Source organism: Strix uralensis, chromosome 4, assembly GCF_047716275.1.
Source record: "Strix uralensis isolate ZFMK-TIS-50842 chromosome 4, bStrUra1, whole genome shotgun sequence".
NCBI lineage: Eukaryota > Metazoa > Chordata > Aves > Strigiformes > Strigidae > Strix > Strix uralensis.
Genome location: NC_133975.1, coordinates 20,733,710 through 20,758,509, shown reverse-complemented (window position 1 = coordinate 20,758,509; position 24,800 = coordinate 20,733,710). Strand labels below are relative to the sequence as shown.

The 24,800-nt window shown below is 38.8% G+C and overlaps 1 protein-coding gene across 5 annotated transcripts; it reads right to left on the bottom strand.

Annotated features, from left to right (window-relative positions):
* Positions 1–4,234: 4,234 nt before the first annotated feature.
* Positions 4,235–23,927, bottom strand: ANAPC4 (anaphase promoting complex subunit 4). Of its 5 annotated transcripts, none has more exons than XM_074865934.1 (29): positions 23,752–23,865; positions 23,203–23,424; positions 22,994–23,118; positions 21,944–22,076; positions 20,610–20,684; positions 20,440–20,466; positions 20,291–20,335; positions 18,506–18,590; positions 18,007–18,117; positions 17,374–17,457; positions 17,040–17,126; positions 16,325–16,389; positions 16,188–16,230; positions 15,998–16,074; positions 15,453–15,553; positions 15,322–15,373; positions 14,959–15,014; positions 13,712–13,761; positions 12,740–12,796; positions 12,527–12,583; positions 11,914–12,007; positions 10,142–10,239; positions 9,581–9,642; positions 9,459–9,497; positions 9,274–9,375; positions 8,066–8,143; positions 7,144–7,314; positions 5,825–5,948; positions 4,235–5,487 (listed from the first exon to the last, which is right to left on the bottom strand). In XM_074865934.1, exons 4-29 carry the CDS (start codon positions 21,973–21,975, stop codon positions 5,272–5,274), a joined length of 2,088 nt encoding a protein of 695 aa, XP_074722035.1. In that variant the 5' UTR covers positions 21,976–22,076; positions 22,994–23,118; positions 23,203–23,424; positions 23,752–23,865; the 3' UTR covers positions 4,235–5,271. The 5 variants fall into 5 exon arrangements, with proteins under 5 accessions (XP_074722035.1, XP_074722033.1, XP_074722034.1 ...); XM_074865932.1 differs by having other exon boundaries at positions 23,013–23,118; XM_074865933.1 differs by having other exon boundaries at positions 23,013–23,118; positions 23,203–23,315; positions 23,752–23,813.
* Between the last annotated feature and the right edge of the window lie 873 nt (positions 23,928–24,800).

Below are 24,800 nucleotides of genomic sequence, written 5' to 3'. Positions count from 1 at the left end.
CTGATTTCATTTTAAAACAAAACTGATTTCATTTACTCACACCCTCATATTCACAGACTCACAGGCACCTGGATATGTGTGTCCAAGCAGTTTGTGGAAAATTCAGGTGCCAAGACTCCTGAATCCAGGAGGTCTGCCTAGGACTCCTTGTGACAACACAGAGAAAAAGGGACATGAGCTATTGAGTTCTTACCACTTTGGGCTCTTTCTTAGGCTGGCAACCGTGTGCTAGTTTTGGATAGGCCTTTTTGTACCCTGAATGAACTGTCAATAATCAGTCTGTCCATCTTGTTCTGCCTCCAAGAGTATTTGCTCATTTGTTCAGGTCCTTCGCCTCCTGACCACCTGCACGTAGACACATGCTAGAATTTTGATGACCTGCTAATCTAAGTGACTTCAACACATGCCATTCTTATAGCCCTTCTGCTGCTGTTGTTCCTTCTGGTAGCTCGAACTCCCAGACATTCCCATTCATACCAGCCTTAACATATCTATTACAATTCTCCAAAATTTCAGTGATCACCAAGCATGGAAGAGAACTACAGAAATTATAACCCTCTGCAGAATAAAGCAGAGAAACTGTTTCAGTGCACAGCAGAACCTCACAGTATTTTAAGGCAAGAAGTGAACTAACCACAATTTGGCCATTGGTTATAAATGCGTTGTCTTCCAATGTTAGTGTCTTTAATAGTCTTCTAATAAGACCATATGCATTCCATGTTATCTCTCTCAAGGGATTACTATACATTGAAAAATGTTCTAGAAAATAAACTAATTTAGAAGAGACTTATTTTTAGGTACCACAAGAAAATCCAGAAATCTCATCTGCTTTACCCACTAGTTGCTCTTCCTGCCTTAATAGTACTTTTTAGAAAAATAAAATAATTAGGAATTAGGGCAAATAGTATGTTGTTTTTTATGCAACTGATCAAAATAACATCACCTCGAAATTAATATACACTATCTGGAAACCACGGTGCTCACTGATGCCTTCCATCCTCCTTCTGCATTTCAATATTCTGGACATTAGCTAAGTAGTTGGAGCGTAGTATAAATCAGCTGCAATAGAGAGGACATGACAGATACCACACATTTCTAAAAGAAAAAGCAAAAAGCATTTTCCATTTGCTTCTAGTCTGGTAGAAGTCCACTACAAAGGGAATATGGTTAATTCAACATATGGAAAGATAAAGTTTATTGTTCTTCAGATTACTGCAACATTTGAAAGAACTGGTCTTTGTGCTATCCTCAGGAAACCACAGGTTACCTCAACAGTCTAAAATAAATACGTGACCAGATGAACAAATTCCTTACCTTTGCCCCTGTGGGTCTTATCTGTAGTGGCTGTTTCAGAGAATGATTTTCAGTGCACCTGCAGGCAAGTCTTCATCTTCATTACAGAATGTACATATGAATTCTCTTGAGAATTACAAGAAGCAAAATCAACCTCTGAAGACTTTAATAACAAACTTAAGAAAAAAAGTACAGGCAGAAATTATTGTACCTCTAAATCTGTAAAAGAATCACTAGGATGAGAAAAAGAAGGGGTTTTTTTCAAATCCTGTTTTCTGTTCACTTTGGAAGGCCTTGAACCTCACTTTCTCAGGTGGCTAACATGTACTGTAATCTCCAGACTGTAGAATCAAACATTTTTTTCAGTCAAGCAAACAAATAATTGGGTTTGTTCATAGCAGAACAGGTTCAGTGATATATTAAGAGAACTTCAACACCAGATCCCACATGCAACAGCTCTACTGGCATGGGACCGAACTCCTTTTGTGTGACAGAGTATGGATTTGGAAATAGTCTTTTATTTCCTATACTAGGCCCTAAGTGGTTATTTTCTTTTTCTCTTAGTAAGAATAGGCTCACTCTAGGAGGTGTGGTTCCTGGTGAGAACTGTAAGAATTAAACCTGATAGGATTCTTTATTCTCTAGGTTAAGTGTGAGAACTGCATAAAACCACCCAAGGTCTTCTGATTCATAGGAGCAGGCATAATTAAATAATTTGCACAGAGCTGCCAGCAGAGCTGCAGAACTGCCAGCCAGGAGCAGTAGCTGTATAATACCCCCTGGGGGAAGAATGCTGGAACACCTGCACTACAATTTATATCCCATTAAAACTTCCTTCAACCTTGGACTTTGCTGGCACCAATGGTCTCCAGACTGATTTGCGAGCAGCTCTATTACTTAGCCTAAAGGTATAGTTAAATACATTTTATTCACCTACAAGTGGCATTTCTTCTCTTCCACTTCCAGAGGTGGTGTGGGTTTTTTCTTAGAATTCCTGCACAGTGGCATTCTCCATAGAGATCCCTATGTCATTTGGCATCTCCCTCCTTGAAACTCACCCTACGACAATTCCTTCCATCCTCTCTCCTCGTTCATGTGCATTCTCCTTACTGCTTATTATGAAGTGATCCATGGTGAAGTCTTCCTTCCCCTCTTGAAAATGTTCTCTGTAGACTGCTACCATTGCTCCATGGCACAAGCTAGGCCAGTTCTTCCCCTAAACCAGCTTGTGAAGCAAGAAATTAGTCACAACTCCAAGAGCAACAGCTAGTTCAACGTAGCAAGAGAGATCTTCTCTGATATTACTGCACTATGTAACAAGACCCATGAGCCAACTCTGACTACAAGCCACAGAAACTTACTAAAAGAACTTAAGTACTTATGTGCATGGCTTTCCCATTCTGTCAAGGCTTACATATGAACTTAATGCTTTTTAAAAGTAAGTTTTTCAAAGCCAAGCAGCATTAGGACCAACTGTAGGTATGTATTGTTACAAAAATACATACCCCTTCTCCCCTCGCAAAAGAAAGTTAACTAAAGCAAGCTTTCGTTCACTATTTCTCTCCATCCACCTCCTGTCTTTTTGAGCAGCTGAAGTGGTCATTTATGAAGGCAGGTGCAAGTGTGCAATTAAATCCATCTAAGTGGGAGGCAACAGTACCAGGACATGCCCAGGTTGTGAAGCAAAACAGCACCAGCTGGTGAGACACTGAAGCAGAAAATCAGTAATGTGGCAAGTTTTGAAGTCACTGAGATCAGGCAGAAAAGGCATGGGCAAAAGGTCTAGAAATGGGATTACACAAGGTGAACAGCAGAAAATAAAAGCTGCCCAAGAGCTTTAAAAAACTAGAAGTGTCACATACAAAATGGGTAGACGTTGAAAAAGGGGCAGCAGTAAATGATTCTTAAGAGACCTAAAGATTAGTATTACAAAGAGTGGATTGTTTGCACACTTGCTGAGAATATAAAAGTTCTTTTGACTACGAAACTATCAAGAAAGAATGAGAACTCCCCGCTGAAAAAGTTGAATGAGCCTTCAGCTAGCATAAAAAAAAAAAGATGAAGAAATTATCAAAGTGTCAAGTGAGATCACCCTGTCCAGACACCATCAAAATCCTGAAAAGCTTCTAGATCAAGTATTTCCTATCATCCTTTTGAAAACAGGTGCATAAGCACATCACTGACGCATTATTACAGAAATCTGGTAGCAAAATAAAAATAAGTTTGACAGAAGGAATCAGCAACATGTTCAGAAGCACTAACTGGTGCATTTGTATCATGTCACTGTGAAACGTAGAAGGTGCACATGTACTTATCCAAGCCAGAAACAAAACTCCCATTGACTCAAGTATATCCAAGACCCGACTAGAAAGATGCACAGAATAACCTCAGGGAGATTTCTGAAGGGCATGCCCCTGTGGCATGGGACACAGCTGCTATTAACAGAAATGTAGAAACAATTATAGGCAGGACAGATCAGATTTCCATATGCCCATGGACTAAAACTACTTAGCAGAAAGCACAGCAAAACAATTGTTTCCAAGCACTCTAGCGTGACAATTGTTAAAGTTAGACCAGAAGCAAAAGCTTCCTGGAAGAAGAGAAGGCCAGGCTTAAGCTGAGTGAGTTCTGTTGTAGCAGCAATTTCTCATCAAGAGTAACTGCTCTATACAGAAAATCCACAGCACTTCTGAATGGACATTTCTGTCCCTCCTGTCCTACAGCTTCACTGTGCCTTCAAACCATTAGCATCTGTCAGATGAGAATGCTGAACAGTAAGCAGCTTTCAAGGAGGTTGGTAAGGAAGGGAAAAAATAAGTAGTCTCTCTCAAAACTGAACAGCTTTGTTTACAAGGGTCTCCCCCAAACAGCCCAAAACCTTCAAAAGTCCACTTTAAAAAAACAGTTACTTAAAAACAAGATAGAGAGAGTAAGTCTAGTATTTGAATTTTGCAATGCCAAACAGCAATTTCAGAAGATTTATTTATTTTTTAAGTACAGAATGGAGCACATGCATATGGCCTGGTCCTCTTCACAAACACAAGGTACACTCACTGTTCTGAAGGAAGATCAAGCATTTAGCAGCATTGTTCATTCAAAGAGCTGAGTTTTAATTCAGTTAAAACTCTGATGAGTAGTAGGGAAGAAGAAAACATTTTAGATTTCTGAACAGTTTCTAGTTTCTACTGCTTAGCACTACGTCACTCCTACAGCAATATATAAGTTAGTAAGGAATATGATTATACTGAAGCCTATGCACAACATACAATGCCACATCAGAATAAAAAAATATACTCTCTGTTGTAACTTTTCATTACAAAAATACCAGATGGAGAAGACAGACTTTCAGAAACAATCTCATAGAAGCTACGCAGGCTGAAACATGCAAACATTTGATAAAACTTACACACACGCAAATGTTGCACTGAGGACTGAAGAACTGCACAGATTGAAATACTGTGTTATTGAAACAGATGTTATCAAAAGAGTTTTTAAAAGCACGTATTTAAGTAACAATTGCTAAATTTTGTTGTTTAACTAGTCTTATGCTGATCTGCAAGCTTGTTGTTGGCCATACTCTTAGAATTTGGCTCTACAGGAAGCTTCTGTACCCACTACTAGAACATGAAGTCCAAGAAGAAAAAAATTCAGTCCTGAGTTTTGTTGTTTTCACATACATTTTATCTTAACAGTATCCAGAACTGAACAGGTTAACTACAAAAGCATGAGTTGGTATTTCTTTTTCTCCTCACCTATAAAAACTTGCAAATGGAAAAGCTCTCAAGAAAATTTAGTTCATGTGCCAGACAAAAATGGGTCAAATAAACGTACTCTAGAACACATAGTCTTAGTGGAGAAGCAAAACTGAATTCTGACACACAACATCCTACTACAGCTGCTTGAGTATGTACAGGATACACCATCTCAGCAGCCTGAAGTCAGATTAGTCTTGTCCCTTTACCAGTATAAAAGCCTATGTCAAGGATCCAGACTTGATTCATGTTCTTCATTTTCATCAGGTAGTTCTTCAGCAGATGCACCACACACATTGTCACGGTTATCTGCAGACTGATTTAGCTCATCAGGTTCCCCAGCTGCAATCTGAGTTGTTTCTTCTTCCTCTTCTTCCTCAACTTCCCCATCATCTTCTACATCCATCTCAAACACCCTCACGTGACGGAGGTTTGAACTTAGCTACAGAGACATTAAGAAGTTTCTGTTAATAAACAAATAAATAAAAGCACCAATACCATTTCAAATGTTAGCCAATAGCTTTAAAAATAGCCTTTATCTTTGAAATGGAGGAGTCAAGGAAATTAGCAACTTTTTTATTGCTCTGTAGGCTGAAAAATAAAGTAGATCTATTAACTTCTGTTAAAGTTTTTCCATGTTGAGAGAGGTATGACTGTACTCTGACACACTTATGACAGATTATGAGAGAATAATCTATTTGTCAAAAAAAAGTTTTGATAAAATCACTCTCTCCAGTCATAGCATAGTTTACAGGCTTGTTCACAGATACTGTACTTACCACACAGGAAACTTTTCTAATGCCATTTACAGAAACATACTGAGCTTTCATATTCTCCAGCACTCTCCACTGATTCTCCAAGAAGACAGTACGTGTGGGTATCTCACCACTTTGCTCATCCAGCCTGCACACAGCAAGAAGAAAAGCACAAAAGGTAGTATGTAAGAAAATTCCAGTACTAAAAAAACCCTCCGTCAGCCCAGTTTTTTATGTCTAAGTTTTATTATATCATATGCAACAAGCAGATAAGTGTTTGAAACCATCATAATGCTGCTACAGATACTCTAGAGCAGGGGATCCAACTGTGGAGACACAGCATGTTTCAACTGAGATAAAAGGTGAGCAGGGAGTTGTAAAGTCTGATCTTCCCACAAGTAACAGCTACAACAGGAGGATGAGGAAGGTCTTCCTTCAGACCTCTCCTCTGCAAGAAGAGGAGTTTTTGAACAAAATCCTGGAGGCGATGCCTCCAAACACGGAAGTTTGGCCTCCATGACCTTTCAAAGATGTAACACTCCAGTTTACCTCCATTCATAGAGACTGTATGAAGGAACTCCCTGACTATTACAGTGGCCAGGATTAGTTCAAACTTGCATTTAATATTTTTCGTTCATTCTTCAATGGACAACTTATTTGTGGCATTAAGAAAAAAAATTACAGATCAGTATGGCTCTTTATTTTGAGGTAAAAATTATCTTAAGCAATCCACCAGAGAGACATAGGGAGGAAAAAGAAAAAGCAAGTGAGGCACAACTAAAAGATGGGATTCACCACTTGAGCTATATTGGCCTTTTTTTTTGTGTGTGTGTTCAATTCCCACAGATGCTCTCCTCTCCCTATGCCAAGGCAGAGAGGCACCAATTCTGATGTTTCAAGGCTAAGCTGACAATAGTTGTAAGTGTGACTACCAGGGGAAAGATGAAGAAATATCTGTGTATCCTTATTACAAGGCAGAGGTATATGAGCAAATATGCTGAAAACATCCTAATTTCAAGTATCCTGACCAGCAAAGTTAGCATCCTCTAAAGAAAAGATTTCTGCTTCTACAGGACGTCTTCAATTGGTCCTCCCATTTAAAGAAAGCCACGTACACAGGTACTATTCAGTCTCAAAAAAGCAAAACCAACCCCAACCCAACCCCCAAAAACAGTTTAGGAAGCTTCCATCTCCCCACTCCACTCTCCCTGGCACAAGAGTTTTTGTGTTTAAAATGTTTACACACACGCACATGCAGCGTAAGTAATTGCACGCATTTAGAATATTTGCTTAATCTGCTTTTCAGTTCTGCATTTTCAGATGTGCTCAAAGATTTTCAGTACCTTTTAGTAGAATCCCAGATGAATTCCCTATCTTGGTCCTCATCTGCATATACTGAAGATAAAGGCAGCTGAGCCAAGACTCTCTCCTTCCCCTCTTGCTCCACACTCTCCTTCAGAACTACAGTTACAGTTTCATCATCATAGAAGTGTGCATCTAAACAACTGTAGCATCTATAGGAAAATAATTTAGAAAGCATCAGGGAATATAAGTGAACACAGAACTAAAGTATTTTTAAGTTGCACAGCATTCATGTTAAAGTATTCAGTAGTTAACAGTAGGCTTCACTGTAGATGATAAAAAAGGTCAGTCATGCAGCAAAGACACTGAAAGATAGCCATAACCATGGCAGACTCCTGTATCATGATCAAGGATTCTGAAGGGGGAAAAAAAAAAAAAAATCAATTTACTAACAACCTTATTTTTTACCATTTCAGGAGAAATGTAAGAAACAACACATACAAACACCAAAGAAGATTCAGAAACACAACTGAGGTACTGGGGACAATCACACCTGACCTTTGTACATTAAAAGGATGAGCTTAGTCTGCCTTTATTCAGGCATATCAAGTTTCACTCCATCTTAAAGAACATCACAGATATAAGCAAGAGCTGTTGCCAGCTAGCTTTGTTTCTTGCACATGTGCTAAAGCTCTAGTTTTCAACTAAAAAACTAAAATTTACTTGACCTTGAGATGAAGTGTAAAATAAGACTCTCACAATCCCGCAGCTTCATGCACCTGTGTCATTTCTTACAGCCCGACTCACCCAGGGACTATAAATTGGTCTGGTGTCTGAAGTAGTGACTTGTAGGATAAAAGCCAAACTACAATGCCCAAGAAGTTAATGTAAAATACACAGTAGAAAACATGGTCTTCAATTTAGCAATCTGCAATTCTAGAAGAAAAAAACAAATATACTGACCTGGAGTCTGAGCTCTCATTTACACTGTTGTTCAAGAAGTTTCCAAACTCTACTGCAAGAATTCCATTACTGACGGATCTAGAAGAACAGTGTTCATTATCTCAGTGATTATTTTCTTTTCCACTCATAGGGAATTCAGAATCTCTAACAGAAACTGTGGTAAGAGATGGTGTAAGCCTGTCTAAGATTTGCACAATACATGGCTATATTCCCAAATGATGTAACTGGTGGATGGGAACCTTTTGATCTCTTCCGCCCCTCAGCAAAACGTGACCAACAGAGTCAAATGGGAAACTGCATCTGGCTTGTGGGATACAGTTCTTCTTTGCTGAACTCTTGGCTCAATTATCCTAGTCTCAGGTCTGTTAGGTTACTTGTTACTCGTTACTCAAATCTACAGAAAATGAGTTTAGACTGGTTTAGATATCAATGAGGGAGGAAATAGGATAGAAACTACACCACAAAGCTGTAATTTTGTTATCAGCAGCTCTCAACTGGAAACACAAAAGATAGTTTCATCATGTGTTTCTTCAGCAGTAAAACTGCTTTAAAAATTCCCACCCCATCACAGTTCATTATTCCCTCAAATTAAATGACACAGATTATGAAAATCAGTATTTCACGGAAAGGAGTAGTTTTTGTTGTTTTCTAAACCCAGGTCATTTCAGTCATCCCACTGACAGAATGTATCTTAAACAGTTGTATCAGCACAACTAAGCAGTGATAAACTGCATCTTGGACACAAACTTCTGAAGGTACACAAAATTACACCCCAAAGAGATGTATTCTATTTGTTATACCTATGAATCCACCTCCCATTTTTTCTTATAGTATTAAATTACAGGCTGCACGGGGTTTAATCAAAGAATAATATTTACAGTAAGACAAAGCATGATTCCCTGTCATTTTTCACAAGTTTGCACAAGCAATTAATTCTCTGGGAAGCAAAACTAAGGGAGCCTGATTTTCTTCCTAAGCCTAAAACCATCTTGGGTCTTGTGATTAGATTGTCTGAGTCTAATACAACACAAACTCCTGCTGCAGTTTCCTACTGCATTTCCAAATATCCTCCCCATTTTCTCCAGTATCCAAGAAAGATTGTATTCATGCTGCTCATTCCTTCTTTTTTACAAATAGATTAAAGTTGTAATTGTCTCTGTACGCATGTGCCAAAGCTCACAAACCACTTTTCCCTCTTTTTGTCTTACCTGGAAGTATCAGTATGTCTCCTCAAAATGTGTATTTTAGAAATCGAATTTTCTAATATGGTGAAGAGAACATAATGTATATTGGATGTTTTGTCATTCCACCTGTAATGTGGGGGAGGAAATGAAAATTTAGATCAAGTTTTAGTAACTGGTAGATGACATAGAACAAGGAATAGCATACTTACAGAAATGGTAGTTTAAATAACTGAGGTGTGGAGTCTTCACTGAAAAGAAAAAAACAAACCAGTTTATAAAATGCTACTGTAATTTTGTGCAACTGAGCTTTAGGAATAATGTAAAGAAATACCTTTGAGAAGTTTTGTAAAGAGACATGCAGACTGCTTGATGCACTGACTTTCCAATCACATCCTAACAAATACAATGAAAACAGGCCAAAAAATGCAGGCAGTTATTCATAATTATACACAGTTTTAAGACAAAAAACTACAACCAACCAACAACACCTGAGTAAATCTGAAAGAAAAATCCACCAATATGCTGGAATAAACATCCCTAATGCAAACACCACTGTCACCTGACATGCTTGCTTCGTATTTCTTCATAATATATAGACTAACATTGCCAACTAACACAGTTATCTAGCACATAGCACATGCACCAAGCTAACTGACATTAAAAATAGATCCCAATAATGTGAGAACAGAAGACATGAAACAAAAAATCCCCCATTACACTCTCCCTAGTCAAAGGTTTGAGACATCCTGGCAGTGGTGAAGCTGGGCTACATGCTACCACCTAAGCTGTAGGCACTCAAAGGCAAAGATTAAACCTACAGGCCTTACTGAACATGACTACTATCTTCAGTTGACTGCTACCCCTAGAAGAAAGTTATATAAATTGAACTTACCGCTGGCTTTTGTAAACACTGATCAATGACCCCTTCCATTTGCCTTTTAACAAAATGCAGTGATTTCTCAGGATAGTAGGGAAACAGAAGTGGACTTTCTGTAAACAGATACAAGTTCATTTAAAAAATGTTTGTATCTATATAAAAGTATACTACACTTATTAAAGTGACAAATTGGAATGAGTCCAGTGGAGGGTCAACAGGATGGTCACTGGGCTAGAACACATGATTTACATGAAGAAATTGAGAGGGCTGGGTTTGTTCAGCCTAGAGAAGTGAGGGCTAACAAGCAGGAACCCATTGGTCTCTTCAGCTGCCTAAAGGGAAAGTTACAGAAGACATTTTCAAAGCTGCACACAGAGAGGGGAGGCGATATAACAGTCCTAAGCTTCAGCAAGGGAAATCCCAGTCAGGTATGAGGAAAGAAGTTTTCACAAGGACTGGTTAGTCACTGGAACAGGATGTCCAGAGAAGCTGCAAGGTTTCTATCCTTGCAGAAGACAGAGGACTCGACTGTACAAAGCCTGAGCAACCCATTTTAGCTTCAAAATTAGCCCTGCTTTGGTTGGATTAGGCAACTGCCTAAATTATTCCCTGATTACAAATTTTAACTCAGGTAACTAACTATATTACAGTATGAAACAAGGTAAATGAATGAGAAATGGAGGGCTGCCTGCCCCTTCAGCTTTTCTTCACAGCCCATTCGAAACTGCAGAAAGACGGAAGTGCATTTAGCCAAGAGCTAGAAACACAGTTGTCATAAAATATCTTGTTTAAGCAAACAGTTTCCATATTTTAGTAGCTATGATTTGGCTTCAGTAGGACTGATTTTTCTCATGAAATGAACTACTTTGTAAGAAGACATCTAGCTTTCTCACTACTTACTTTAAGTACACAACCCATTTCTTTTCCAATTTTTAGCTGGAAAAATGATAAAATCACATCAATCAACAAAGCAATGTAAAACACCAAAGAAGGGTAGAAAGCATTAATGGCAGAAGCATTACTTGTCCTATAATCCTATAAACATCTCGGTACTTGCCAAATTAATACCAACAAAACCACTTACAAACCATCTCCACAATCATAGATCTTGGGTAATAACAAAAATGACCAGTCAAGCAGCTTACACATTTAAAGTATCAAACATATTTTCAAAGCATGTCTAAGAATACATTTTCTAAATACTACTTTTCCAAATGAAAATGCTACCACTTCGCCCCTTTTTATTGAATTAAATAGGCAGAAAGAGGCAGCTATAGCAAATTCTATTACAAGACAGCTGATGCTGTAAAAGTTTTACAGTCTATGATTTCTAAAGTTAAACAAGAATAATCACCATCAACTTGTAATAGTCTCTTACTTCTTTTTCACCACTAATTAATAAAATCGTCTCAGACTCCAGTGAAAGAGAACAAGTTAGGACACTTGCCCCAGGTATGACCTAAACGTAATTACTACTTCCTTGAACTGGAATTAAGATCTCCTAAAACAGACATCTCCTGGGATTCCTTGCAAGCCAACATTTCCGAGACTGGTACATAAAAGGTAGGAAACTCCTAATACCCTGAAAATGGTAACTGACTGGGTAAGAAGCTACATTAAAACCGTACACAAAAATAACAAGGCCTGTTTATTTTATTCTACTCAGATGAAGACCCATGACTAACACTATAGAAATAACTCCTGAGGATGAAAAACCAGATTACTCTTCTACATTTGTTACATACTACATACATCCTTCATTCACTTTTTACTAAAGCAGACGTTACCTTTAAGATGAGTACTACTTTTAAGAAAGTTAAACCACTGGTTTCCCTCTGTATTAGGTGGTGATACAAGGTCATCATCTTCATCTTTCAAGTACTAGACGAGAAACAGACATTTGTGAGATTGCATTTTAATAAGGGACATAAGAATTCACCTCCAACATTGCCCCTCAAGAGTCTATTAAACATTTCTTAATTTAACATGCACTAGTCTTAAAACTAAATATTCCACCCCTTCTAGAAACAATAAGAAAAATTAACTATTGTCTAAGATCATAGTCACATTTCCATAAGAAACTGAATTTTAAATCAAATTTGAGCACAAATGTTTTGAAATCCGGTGATTAATGGCATAAAGACACCACACTTAAGTTTTACATTACTAATGCTGGCTGTGAAGAAGTTTCACCCTTTTCCTAAAAATACAGCAAGTGTAAGGTAAAACTATGTTTTTAAACACTCCTTTTCCTAATAATAGGGGAAAATAATAAAAATATTCTCCTTTACCATTACTGGAATGTGCAACACAAAGCAAAAGGGACAGAGAAGAAAACTGAGCAGAGGTTTAAAAGTTTCTCCATCTAAGGGTTCTCCCATTTATTCCCTAGCTCTTCACCTGGCCAACTCTCTCCACATTGAAGTATTTTCCTTTACGGTTGTAAAGTTCTGGTGCCTGAAAAAGTAATGCAAACAAAACCATTATTTAAACCCAAAGTAATGAGAAGTACTGTACAAAAAGATGATTGAATTATTGTAAGATTTTTCGGATTCAATGCTTGGCAGTTGAAATACAGTCAGATGCTGTACTTGGCAAACCAATATAACTTACCTCATTGAAGTGTTCAGTAAGAAAATCGGCAACAAACGTGATATCTTTTTGAGTCATCTAAAAGGAAAAAAAAAAGGTGAGAAATGCAAAGGGTAAGAAATACATTTCAGTGATCACAGAACACATGCTCTGTAGACTGGACAAGCTCAGCTCGCTCAACCTATCCTCACAGGGCAAGTGCTCCAGCCTCCAACCTGCCTGGGAGCCCTCTGCTGAACTCATTCCAGTTTATTCATGTCCCTCTTGTATATGAGGGCCCCGAACTGGAGAAAGTATTCTAGACGCAATCTGATGAGTGCTAAATAAGGAGGGTAACGGCTTCCCTTGACCTCCTGGCCCTGCTCCTGTTAGTACGGCCCTGGGCACTCTTGGCTGCCTTTGCTGCCAGGGCACACTGCTGGTTCACGCCTAACTTGCATCCACCAACATCCCTAAGTCCATCTCAGCAGAGCTGCTCCCCAGCCAGTTGGGGCCCCGCTGTGCAACTGCAGGGGGTTACTCTTCCCCAGGACAGAACCTTTTGTGTCCTTGTTGAGCTTCAGGATCTTCTTTATCTGTTCATTCTATTTCTATTTCCCTCTGGAAGGCACCTCTGTCCTTGAGCATATTAATTGGTTCACCCAGTGTGATGGTGTCTGAAAATCTGATGCAGGTGTATTCCCTCTCATCTACCAAGGCATTGGTAAAGATGTTAAAATCCCATTCTGGTTAACGTAGTCATTTAGAGCATATAAAGAGCTGCTATAAACAGAGGTCTCGCACTCACATATAATGTACTAAAAATAATAGTTTATATAAAGAAAAAGTAATTCATGAGACAGCATATTAGTGTGACTCTGCAGGCATCAACTGTCTCAAAGAAATGACACAGACATTATCCTTTAAGTTCTGGAACAAAAACAAACCTTTAATCTCATGTTCAAGTCAAGCAGAATACAGAGTATACCACCATTTATTAGGAAATGTTACTACTACCTTGTTCAGCTCTGGAAGCACATGATCTTCTGACATCCTCAACATGGCTGAGGGAAAAATTATATTCTTACTGCATTAATATTAATATGTTTTCCTAATATTCTTAATTTTCCATAGAAATGTAATAAGACACTGCTGATAAAATAGGAAAGATTAATCTGTCAGAAGCGAAAAAGTCTGGAATGAAGAATAACAAATTGAGACTAAAATTAAGCCTCACTTGCCCCACTAGCTTACAATACAAATCTTGAAGAATTTTTATCTTTAATCTTTTCCAACTGCGTTGTAGCCTGTACAAGACTGAGGTAAGTTTATTATAAAAAGGGTTCATATATTATTCATGTACATAGAGTAGTAAATGGATATATATAAAATACATGGATACTGTCATGCCCAGAATAGTGTGTTTTAAGGGAATTGCACAGAAGTAGTTTTAAATCAGTGAGGCTCAGATAAACAGTTCTCTGTTTAGTTTCAACATAAGCAAACACAGTGAACATCTAAAGAATCAACATTATGCCAGAGAATTCTGATAGTTCTGCTTTCTGCAATTTTTAAAATTAAAATTACTGTATTCCTGTTAGTAAGTGCTAACACTGCATTTTTGGTGCTTTTACAGTATCTGGTAAGACTGCTTATTTTTTCATAAAGTAGTTCTAAAAAGATTGATTAAAAATTATAAACCTATTCATAACCACTTTATAAAAACAAGCAGGCTAAAATACAGCATTTTGCACTTCCTTCCAACATTTTACCTGCAGTTACCCAGCTACAACTAGAGATAGCTATTAAGTGCATCTGGACATTCAGAAACTGTTTACATCTGTGCACAACCTTACAGCTAACTAGGTCTCCACAGGAGAAAACAGCAAGTGACAGAGTAATTGGGAGTTAAGACTATACTTCAAATTTGGTGTAAACTAAAGAAAGTCCTTTAATTTCTTCAAGTCAAGACCAGCAAATTGCTCATGAAGCAGACAACAGTTTGGAGTAACATTACAGGAAAAGCATATGCAATACCCACTGTACACACACTAAATTTAATTGAGAACTATCAAGTTTATGATCTATGTGTTTAATATTATAATTATTCTTGCCTCATCAACTGTAACCTTTCATATGTCCAGGAATTTTCTATGATAGAAATAGTTGTTTATAACTAAGACTGGCTTAATTACTTGCCAACATTTCAATGCTTACAATATGAAACAGACACTGGATGCTTACTATCTCATCAAGCTTACCAACATACAGCCATCGAAAAAATGCTTTGAAGTTTTTCATACTACTGTCGATAACTCTGAGCAAGAAACAAGAAAAGAAATTACCAGATCTAAACGTCACAAGCTGCTCCAGGCTTAAGTCCCATCTTTACTACAGAAAGGCCTGCAAGCACTATCAATTTTTTAAAAACCGCCCAATGCAACATTCCAAGTTAAGACTATTGTTGGGGTATGAGTCTATGAGATGCAGTGAGGCAAGATAAAGGCGCATCACCACCAGAGGACTCTTGCCCTCCCAACCTCTGCTATTCCCAGTCACATGCTCCCCCGTAGATAAAAGGCTCAACAGGCACGTTTGTTAAACTCTCCAGACTTTATACTTACTGAAGCAGCTCATTTGCTTTCAGGATGAAAGAACCAACAGCAGTAATAGCCTCTGCAAAAAGAGCTAACCATTATTATTAAGCTTGCAAAAGTGAAATTAGAATGGGGAAGTAGCGCACACACTACTGTACCTTCAATTCCAGATGCGTCTAATCCCAGAGACTCATACTTTTGTTTCCATAAAGCCATTCCTTTCAATTCACTCAAGTGGTATAGCAGTGCCTCAGAACCACTAGAAAGGCAGAGCATAGTAGTATAATCTTTTAGTCACCCTTTGAAAGCCACTGCTTCACTGCATGCAGTTTTCATCATTTAAATGTGCAAAGTGAAGAGCTTTATAAGGTAGTCTGGCATGGAAGAGTTTCGTATCAGTATTACTTCACAGAAAAGCAAGTATTGTCCTCAGGATTTTAACCACGCTAAGCTGGTGTGAGTATTTCGCATTCATCCTAGAAACACACCAGGCAGTGATACACAGGTGATGTGTCATGGAGATTGTTCAAAATACTTCAACAGTCCTCCACTACCCAGAATTAAAATAGTACGTTTTGCCATGATCATGGTCTCTGCACCAGCACACCTACATACAAAGAACCACCAATACAGCATACTGTATTTTAGCAAAGCATATAACATGCGATTTTATCTATAATTCATTGGACACTCTATGACTTACCTCTGCAAATGACTTATGACCAACTTTTGTATACTGGAATAGGAAGACTCTATGGACTGACCAAGTTTTTTTAAACCCTGTTAAAAAAAGAAATACAAGCATATAATAATGTTCTGCTAATTTAACAGAACAGTGATTAAAAGATATTGAAACAGATTATTTTGATGTACTAAAAAAAATATTAACATACCTTTACCGTCAGTTGGTTCATTAGTAACGCCTGAAGTTCCAGACTGAAGAGGGTGGGGGAAGAGAACCAAACATGCGTTCACTTTATATTTCAGTATCAAATGCAAATGCATACTCAGATAAAACAACAGTAACTACCTTGCTTTGCCCCATAACAACAGCTGCATAAACTCATCCTGAACAGAAGTGGTTGTATTCTTTTCCTGTCAGTCAAAATGATTGAAATAGATTGGAGAAGAGATTAAATCCAGGCTACCAAGTAATCTCACAAACACTTCAATTAATGTATATTGGAAAACCCACCCATATCCTTGAATGATGAAATCAGACTACTGACCACTGGAAATTTTCTAGTATTTTAAGTTATTTTCAAATGTATTACCCAGCAACAATTCTAAGCAGTTTGCCATCACCAAGAATCTATTTAAAAAAAAAAAAATTTGATTCAGTTAACTTCTAGCCACGGTCAATGAACACAAAATCTAAGCAAATCCAAGAGCATCTTAATCATGGCTGTTATACATGCTCTACTGAACTAAGGGCTGTTATTTAACATTTACAGTATTCAGACTAAAGTACAAAGAGCATGACCTTAAATACAAAGCAACTGATCAAAAGCTGTTGAAGCTGAAAACTATCATTGTTGAATAACTTAGAATAAATAAAGAAGCATCACAATACAATTGTGCTTGATTGTACTCGGATAGCTTCAGCATGAGAGCGCCTGACACACAATAGCTTCCAGGTTGCCTCTGAACTTAGAGATGGTTACCTGGAGGCATTATGCTTAAGCAACATTAACATTAACATGAACAGCAGAAATACGGCAAAAGAATGGTTAATACTACAGTACCTGTACAAACTTTGTTAGTCGTGAGTCCATCTGCATCAATATTTCTTCCCATGCTTCACACATGCACGTCAATGACAACTTTATATACTGCAAGACAGATACAGACATTAGCATTATTCCCTCTTCCCCCCTTCAAAACACATGCAACGACTGGACGTTACAATACAAAGGGAAGGTATACTGTAGATATTATATAAAATTTATTATCAAATTCCAAGTTAGAGCTCTACATTTACTTAAAGTCGCCTTAAACTAGAAAACATTTTACTTGCATTAAGAATATCAAAGCCTGTAGTAACTGTGACATTAAAAGGATGTTGTAACACAACTGTACCTGTAACAGAGTTGAAATGTGAGTAAACTTCCGGGCCATTCGAGTTACCTCAGGTAAGTAACTTGATAATAGACTAGTGTCCAGCTGTAACAAATGAAACAAGCAACAGGTAACAGATGATTTGTCTTTTACAGAAATGAAAAGACAGGTTGGGAGAATCCACAGAAAAACTGTCATCAACTCTTAAAGTTGATTTTAAGAGGGAAATACATTGAATTCAAAGGAGCAATAAATATTTTAAATACATCTATAAAAACTCCTGATAACATTGCTCATTTTGGAGTTCTAACAGTAATATTTTTAAGGATGACTGTTCTGATAGACTGGGTAATCAACAGTATTGCAGCTATGCCTCTGTGTGCAGAATGAAGAAAATCTGAATAACTGTAATTGAATAAATGATTGTTATATTTACAGTAATATTTTAAAAGAATGCCTCAGATCATCATCATCAGCAGTCTCATCAGTGAAACTGCATGTTAACATGATAAATCCAAGAGCTAAATAGGGGTGAATTTCAGAAAGGCTGGAAATAGTAGTTTGTGATTTTTCTGCAAATAATGGGAAAGAACAAAGCTACCAGAAAAAAAGCATTTTTACTTTTAAAGAACATTTAAAAGATACTTTACTTGCCTGAAAATATGTTATCTCTGCTTCTCTGTCCGAAGAGTCTTGTATCTCTGTAATAACCGATAGTGATTTCAAATCACTAGACAAACATAGTCCACGACAAGAACCTGCCACCTGAAGGATTCCAGTTTAAAAGTTAATGAAATATTTCATTTCCTCTAAGATGTATTTACTGCTCTAACACGTTCACATACAAAGAAAGTTGCAGTCAATGACGAGTAAAAACAAAGTGGAATTTTCAGCTACTGTTCAGGAACAAAAGCACTCTTTTTACTGTGGATTTATGTTGAACTTTGTTTCATTTGAAACAAGATGTTAAAATCACCCGTTAGAATGTCTTTCCAACAATAACCACACAACCCAATCAAGAGAAACAACTATTCCTTTCTTTAAAACTCAGCAACCCCGTTCCACTTACGTGTAAGCACACTTATGTATCTTTTTCATTCATCCGTAGTTTGGTATATTATGAAGAAAAAATACAGAAAGAAACAGAACGTACCCCAGTTACTGTAGCGATCTTGAACATTCCATAAGCATAAATCTCAATAAATCCTGAGCTGCCACCAAGGACTAGAGCATTAAGCCTACGAAAACAGATGAACATGTTGATGAGCATACTGAAATAAATTCTTAACACTTAGATTCCATCCCTTTACTAAAGATCCTCTAAAGAATCACTGAACAAGAAGAAACACTGCGCTAGTGTCTACAATCCAAGACATTTAAAAACAAAAGAAAATATTAGCTTGGATTTTCATTGATAAAACCTCCCTCTAACATTTGCAGAAAGAGTATCAATTACTAAATTAACTGAGAGAATAGGGGAAGAAAACACAATTTAGGCACAGAAGTCCTTCTTCACTAACTTTAAATCTTCCAGAAGAAAAAACTAAGTTTCTAGCAACAGCCCACCTACCCATACAGGCTGCACAGCATTCTTACAAAGCTACTTCTGTATTCTTCTGAGTTTATCCTAACTAGGTGCAGAGTAACTCTGTCAGTCACTCTGTGGCACTCCTCAGCAAAACCTCAAAGGCAAAAAACATCTGAAATGGATGCAGCAGCAAAGAACAGCCACAAGTAACAATAGCATCAGAAACAGAAACCCAGTTCAAAGAACAGGGTCTGTGTTTTGCTCACTTACTAAACTCAACTTGCTACAATGACCTGCGAAAAAGCTTCTCTGTGACCCCTCCCTCTTTGCCTATGTTTAAAACATTAAACTTTGGACAGGGAGGTTGGCTATTGCTGTCATACACCCATACATCTTCAACTACACATATTTGCTAACATTACACTGAGCAGTACTGCTCTCCAACACAAAAAATGAGAATGCTTTACATGTCCCCTTATAAAACAATAAAACTAACTGCAACTTCTGCCTGTTACACACCTAAATATATGTTAAAGGAGAATGCTTCCACTAAAGCCAAGACATAAGTTTTTTAACAAAACAGTATCTGAAAAACTTTTGGTTTGATTAATTGAAAGGATGAAGGAGCACAGAATCCAGAAAGCTCCTACACCACAGACAGCTGCCACACCTCTTTCCAGCAAGGAGTTCCTACTGTAAGAAAAGGTATCAAGTCTTAAAAAGGAACAGCTGGTGATAGACACAGATACAAATTTTGAAATAACAGGGATGATTCTCAGTGGTGGGACTGTAAGGAACTGTGAAAGAAAGCAATGGAAAAACAAGGCACAGACATTAAGCGCCCTCCTCAAAAACACACCACAAGCACTCCACAAAGTCTCAGTGCTAAACTACACTTTCTCCAGCTGCTCCTCATGTGTTTCCTAATAAGAGATGCTTACTTTATTTTAAAGTAACCCTAATACAGCTGATTTCAAAGCTAATTTTAAGTTCAGCTTCGTCACACTCATGCAAACCCACAGGAATTCCACCATCTATAACAAGCATTCACAAACATCTGCAAGATCAGCTTAAGTGACACATACAACGTAGCATTTAAATGCACCCCAAGAAATCCTCTTCTGAGGAAAAGAAGATATGGCACCAAGAGCAGCTCCTCATAAAGTGCCTTATAATCCCTCTAAATTGAGGAGAAAAGGTGTAAACTGATGGAGGCTTTAATATATTCTTTGCACTTTATGTACATGAAAAAAGAGAGACATTCCACATTCTTTCTCCAGGACCCTTAAAACCAGATTACGAATAACTTAAAAATAAACCCACTTATCCGTTATTTTATAGCTTTAAAAAAAAACAAAAAAGAAAAAAAAAAACCAAAAAACCCCACAACCCTCCACATATGGAATTTACCTTACATCACCCAGAAGCTTCATAATCTCATCTGACTTTTCTTCACTGAAAATACAAAACATATGATTGGGGTTTATGTAGCTTGTCTCAATACCAGAAAACAAAATAAAACAAAAAAAATAGAGAGATACTAGATGACAATTTCTTACCTGAAAATTTTTGCAGTGGTACTGTAACTGAAAACAAAATAATTATTCTCAGTAAAAATGAGCAGACATCTAATTCAAAACATCTACAGAGAGCATTAAAGATTAATAACCAAACCAATGACAACAAACGACAAACTGTATCTTCTCAAGCTTACTAGTATAATGCTTACTTTTTCGGTAGCGCTGGTAATTTAGGCAAAAGGAGATTTGATTCATCCTCAGCATTGTAAAAGGAAGTGAGAACACTGAAAAAGAAGTAGGACCGTCTTTACCACCCAAGCTGTAAAAATGGTGGGAAGAGAATTTCTTTCTAACTTCAGAGTTACAGCATATACCCAATAAGTCACGTATATCAGAGTTACAAATATCAGAGGGTAATCCCATACGGGGCCTTTAATAATTTATCAAATGATCAAATTAATAAAATAAGTCCAAAAATATTTATTTCCACCAAAGGAAAATATAAAGTTTGTATGTGCTGGCTCAGTAGCTTGCCACCAAATTCCTCGTCATCTGTAATACAGTCACTGACTGAGGCTTTCTGTTTAAACCCTGTACAACCCTGCAGTACAACCGACCTACACCTCAAAAAACCTTCCCTCTAAAGACACATTACAGCGAGAGGAAGACTACAGTGCAATACTTAATACCACACCTTAGACATGCCAGAAGGATGAGATTCCCCATAAGGGGATAAGTCTAACCCCATCAGGAGAAAAATGCTACAGTGATTTAAGATGCAGTTATTTTCTTGCTGTTTGAAGATTGGTACTTTCTAGAGGTGGGGGGAATCCCCAAGTCAGGCTCCTTTTTTTAAATAATTAAACCTCCCTATTAAAAATAAAAGTTTTATTTAATTATAGTCTTGCACTGCAATAAGGTACTTATCAGAGATTTTTGTAAAACCACAGAAATAGGGACCACTATGTTCTCCAGCTCACAGGCGCTGCTGAGAATTGTCTAATGCTGCAGAGCTCCTGGTCACTAAGAGCAACCTGACCTCCTGGAGCAAGTACACCCACAACAGAATTGCCAGCGGGGTTGGCACCCCCCAAAGGCACATCATGAAAGATGTAAGCACTAAACCAATGATCTTGAAAACACAAGTGAAGAAAGATTTAAATATAATACTTATTCTAACAAAATAATGAACATAATAACATAATTAGTTTAATAAGTTAATTGGTATTGAAGTAAATTGGATCAGAAGACAGGCTGTATAAATTAACACACTAGATTAAGCAGCTCTTAAGAGGTGGATGCTCAAGATCACGCTGAAATTTTTGTGTATAACCTAAAGAACCACGAGACTAAGAGATCAGCACTGAAAATAAGCGTATGAAGTGTCTATCTAACACAAAGGAAAATGTTAGCCAAGTGGTAAAAAAAAGCCACAGCTATGTAATATTATATTATCTGACTGCTTGTAGCATACTAAGTACAAATCATTAGTAAGGTGGCATTACACTGCCCATAATTCACTTCTAGGGTTTTTCAGACTCACCTGCTTTCCTCAGTTACTTCCATCCAATGCATGTATGTAATAGATGAGTCCACAGAGAAGGAGTGCAAGCTTTCAGGTTTTTCTACATCACACAGAATAATCCGCCTGGTATCAGTAAGGCCAAAAGCCAAAACTAGAGAAAGATGAGTAAAATCTATGAATAACCAATGTGAAAAACTTTGTCCTTTATACTGAACTAGAAAATAAAGTGTCTTCAGAGCCAACTACCGGACAGAATTTTGTCTATTTACAGTCCTAAATTCTCATTTGAAATCTACTTATTAGGATGAAAGGTTGAACTCTTACCATATTTTAGGTAATAAATTTAAGTCAAAGGCCTGATTTCACAATTATTTATTTGCATGTTGAACTGAACATGCCAAGCAACTTTTGCATCACTTTCTTCTTAACTTTATTCATCCATAAAAAGCATATGGCAGGCATAGGTTTCTGTGCTTACCTCCTTGTAATCACAGGCAACCAGCTTAAAAGAAAGTTTCTTAAACTCTTCAGACTCCATCATAAAACAATACAGGTATTTTTACCCACAAGTCATGGAAGAAGACTGTTCCCACTCTCCCATCTCTAATAAATCAAAAAGTAACTGATTTCCAAGCCTAGGTTTATTAAGCTACTAATTTCAACATTATTTCTGTTGATAAGGGAAATTATTTTTTTTTCTTCTTTGGTGTATTATTAGAGCCATTTTAGTCTCTAAAGTTCAGCCTGTGCTAAATAAGCTAAGCTCTTCATTCAATCCTGATCAGACAGCCTCCCAATACATTTTGTAGTTCACACAAAAATATTCTTAGTTAGGAACCTGAAGTTTTGCTACGCCTTGAAAAGCAGTATTTTGGACATAAATCCTCCTTGCAAATCTTTTTTGCAATTGCTTTCAACAGTGTAAATATATTACTTTGAATAAACCTACATAAAATTAACCCACCCTTCTCTTCAAACAGTTTACTTGAAAATTTCCTTCACAGATAAAAGTATCATCACCACAACTTTCAGTGATTCCCAATGGGATTTTTGTTGCATTGTTATCACCTCATACACTTGACATTACTTTTGCCATCTGGTCTCCAAGCAAGAGCAGTCACTTCTTTTCCTGTATTTTCATTTGGAGGCAAACTCCACACTCGTTGAAAGTTTGCAAGCCGATGAAGTAAAACCTACAAACATATTAAAGACAAAAATAAACCACATTCTCCTATTAATACCAGATTGTAAATCAGTTCAATGTGCATTTTTTTTACCGTATCTTAATAGCTCCTCTAGTAGTTGATTCACTTCCGTGTCATTTTAGACGGCAGTATACCGTTTACAGCAGGACAGAGAAATAAGCTGGGCTTTGTACGAGCCTAAAAGCCTGTAACCAACAGGGGTTACTCACACCTCTCCAGCAGAGACAGCCTGAAAGCACAACAGCCTGTCTTCATGCGTGAGCGCCTACAGCAGTTCCAGGGGAAAAAAAATACCTGAAAATATATTTATTTTAAATAGGACATTTCACACGCTTTGAAATCCCACAGATGCAGGCGATGAAAGTATCATCAGTGAATCTGTTTGAAACTAGAAAGTAAAAAAGGAAGGGACAATACGTATCGAGAAGCTCGATGGAAGGTTTGCTACCCCTAGGTGCTTGGCCAAGCTCACAAGCATCACGCCACGGCCACCAACAGAGGCGTCCCAGCGGCTCGGGAAGGGGCAGCGCTCTGGTGCTGGCGGCGGCCGCCCTTCCCCCTCGGCGTCCTTCCCGCCGCCCCTGCGCGGCCCCAGCGGGGCGCGGGCAGCCCCGCACTCACCTCCCCCGCCCTGTTGGCCAGGGCGATGAGGTCCCTTTTGGGGGACCAGGCCATGAACACCACCTCCTGGGGCAGCTGCTTCTCGCCCACCTGCCGGAAGGCGGGCATGGCGGCGCCGCTCCGCCCGCCGGGCCCCTGCCCGCCTGCCGGGCGCCCCCTACCCCCACAGCGCTGCGGCCTCGCGCCCTCCGCTCCCGGCTTCCGGAGGCGTCACTTCCCGCCGCGCCACACCGCCCATTGGGCCCCGGGAGGAGCGGGGCCGCCGCGGCTTCCCGCGCCTCAGCGCCCAGCCCGGGCGGCGGCGGGCGCTGCCCCAGGGCAGGCTCTCCCCGCCCTGCCCGCTGCAAGGCCCCGCCTGCCGACTGCCCCCCAGGCGGGCGCAAGGGCTCTCCCCCGGCGGGGGCGGCGCCCTCCCCTCGCTCCCGCACGAGGCTGACAGAAACGCCGGCAGCGGCCGTGAGGGCCCCGGCCGCGGCCGGGTGGTGGCGGCGGCGTTTGACTCCTGGCGCCGGGGGAGAGCCCCGCCTGGGCCCCCGGCAGCGCGAGACCGCTCTGCCCCCACGCAGGGTAACGGCACTCGCTCCTCCCTCCTTCTGCAGTACAAACCTCCTCGTTCCTGTGCAGACACCCCCGCACTTCAACCATCTTTACAATGTAACCCGCCTCTGGCAGCAGTGCCAATCCAAAATATTAAAACCAATCATTTTTTAAAAATTTAACTCATGGAAGTACTTTAAAAATAAATTTAAAGATACTTAACAAGGTCACTTTTTTCCACTTACTAAGCTTCTGCATTACTTCTTGTTGTTGTTGTTGTTGCTAGGCTTTCTTCCATTGGAGAGAAAATTCAAGAAAACCCAAAACCATACTGTGAGAGGACAGGAACCAACACATCTTGGATTCCTAACCATGTGTGCCTGCCCAGCACCTAACCGCACCTCCTCCCTCGCCCCAAGTCCCCCAATACCTACCACAAAGCCACCGTATCCACCTCACCTCTCCGCAGTACTCCTCCCTTCACTGCAGACACCCGCTAAATTAGACAAATA

Coding starts and splice junctions, on each gene's coding strand:
- ANAPC4 (XM_074865930.1), bottom strand. CDS start 23,859: ATGCCCGCCTTCCGGCAGGTGGGCGAGAAGCAGCTGCCCCAGGAGGTG. Junction 22,077..23,012: donor TTGGAGACCAGATGGCAAAA/GTAATGTCAAGT, acceptor ATCTTTCTCTAG/TTTTGGCTTTTGGCCTTACT. Junction 5,488..5,824: donor TTAGAAAAGTTTCCTGTGTG/GTAAGTACAGTA, acceptor ATGTCTCTGTAG/CTAAGTTCAAACCTCCGTCA.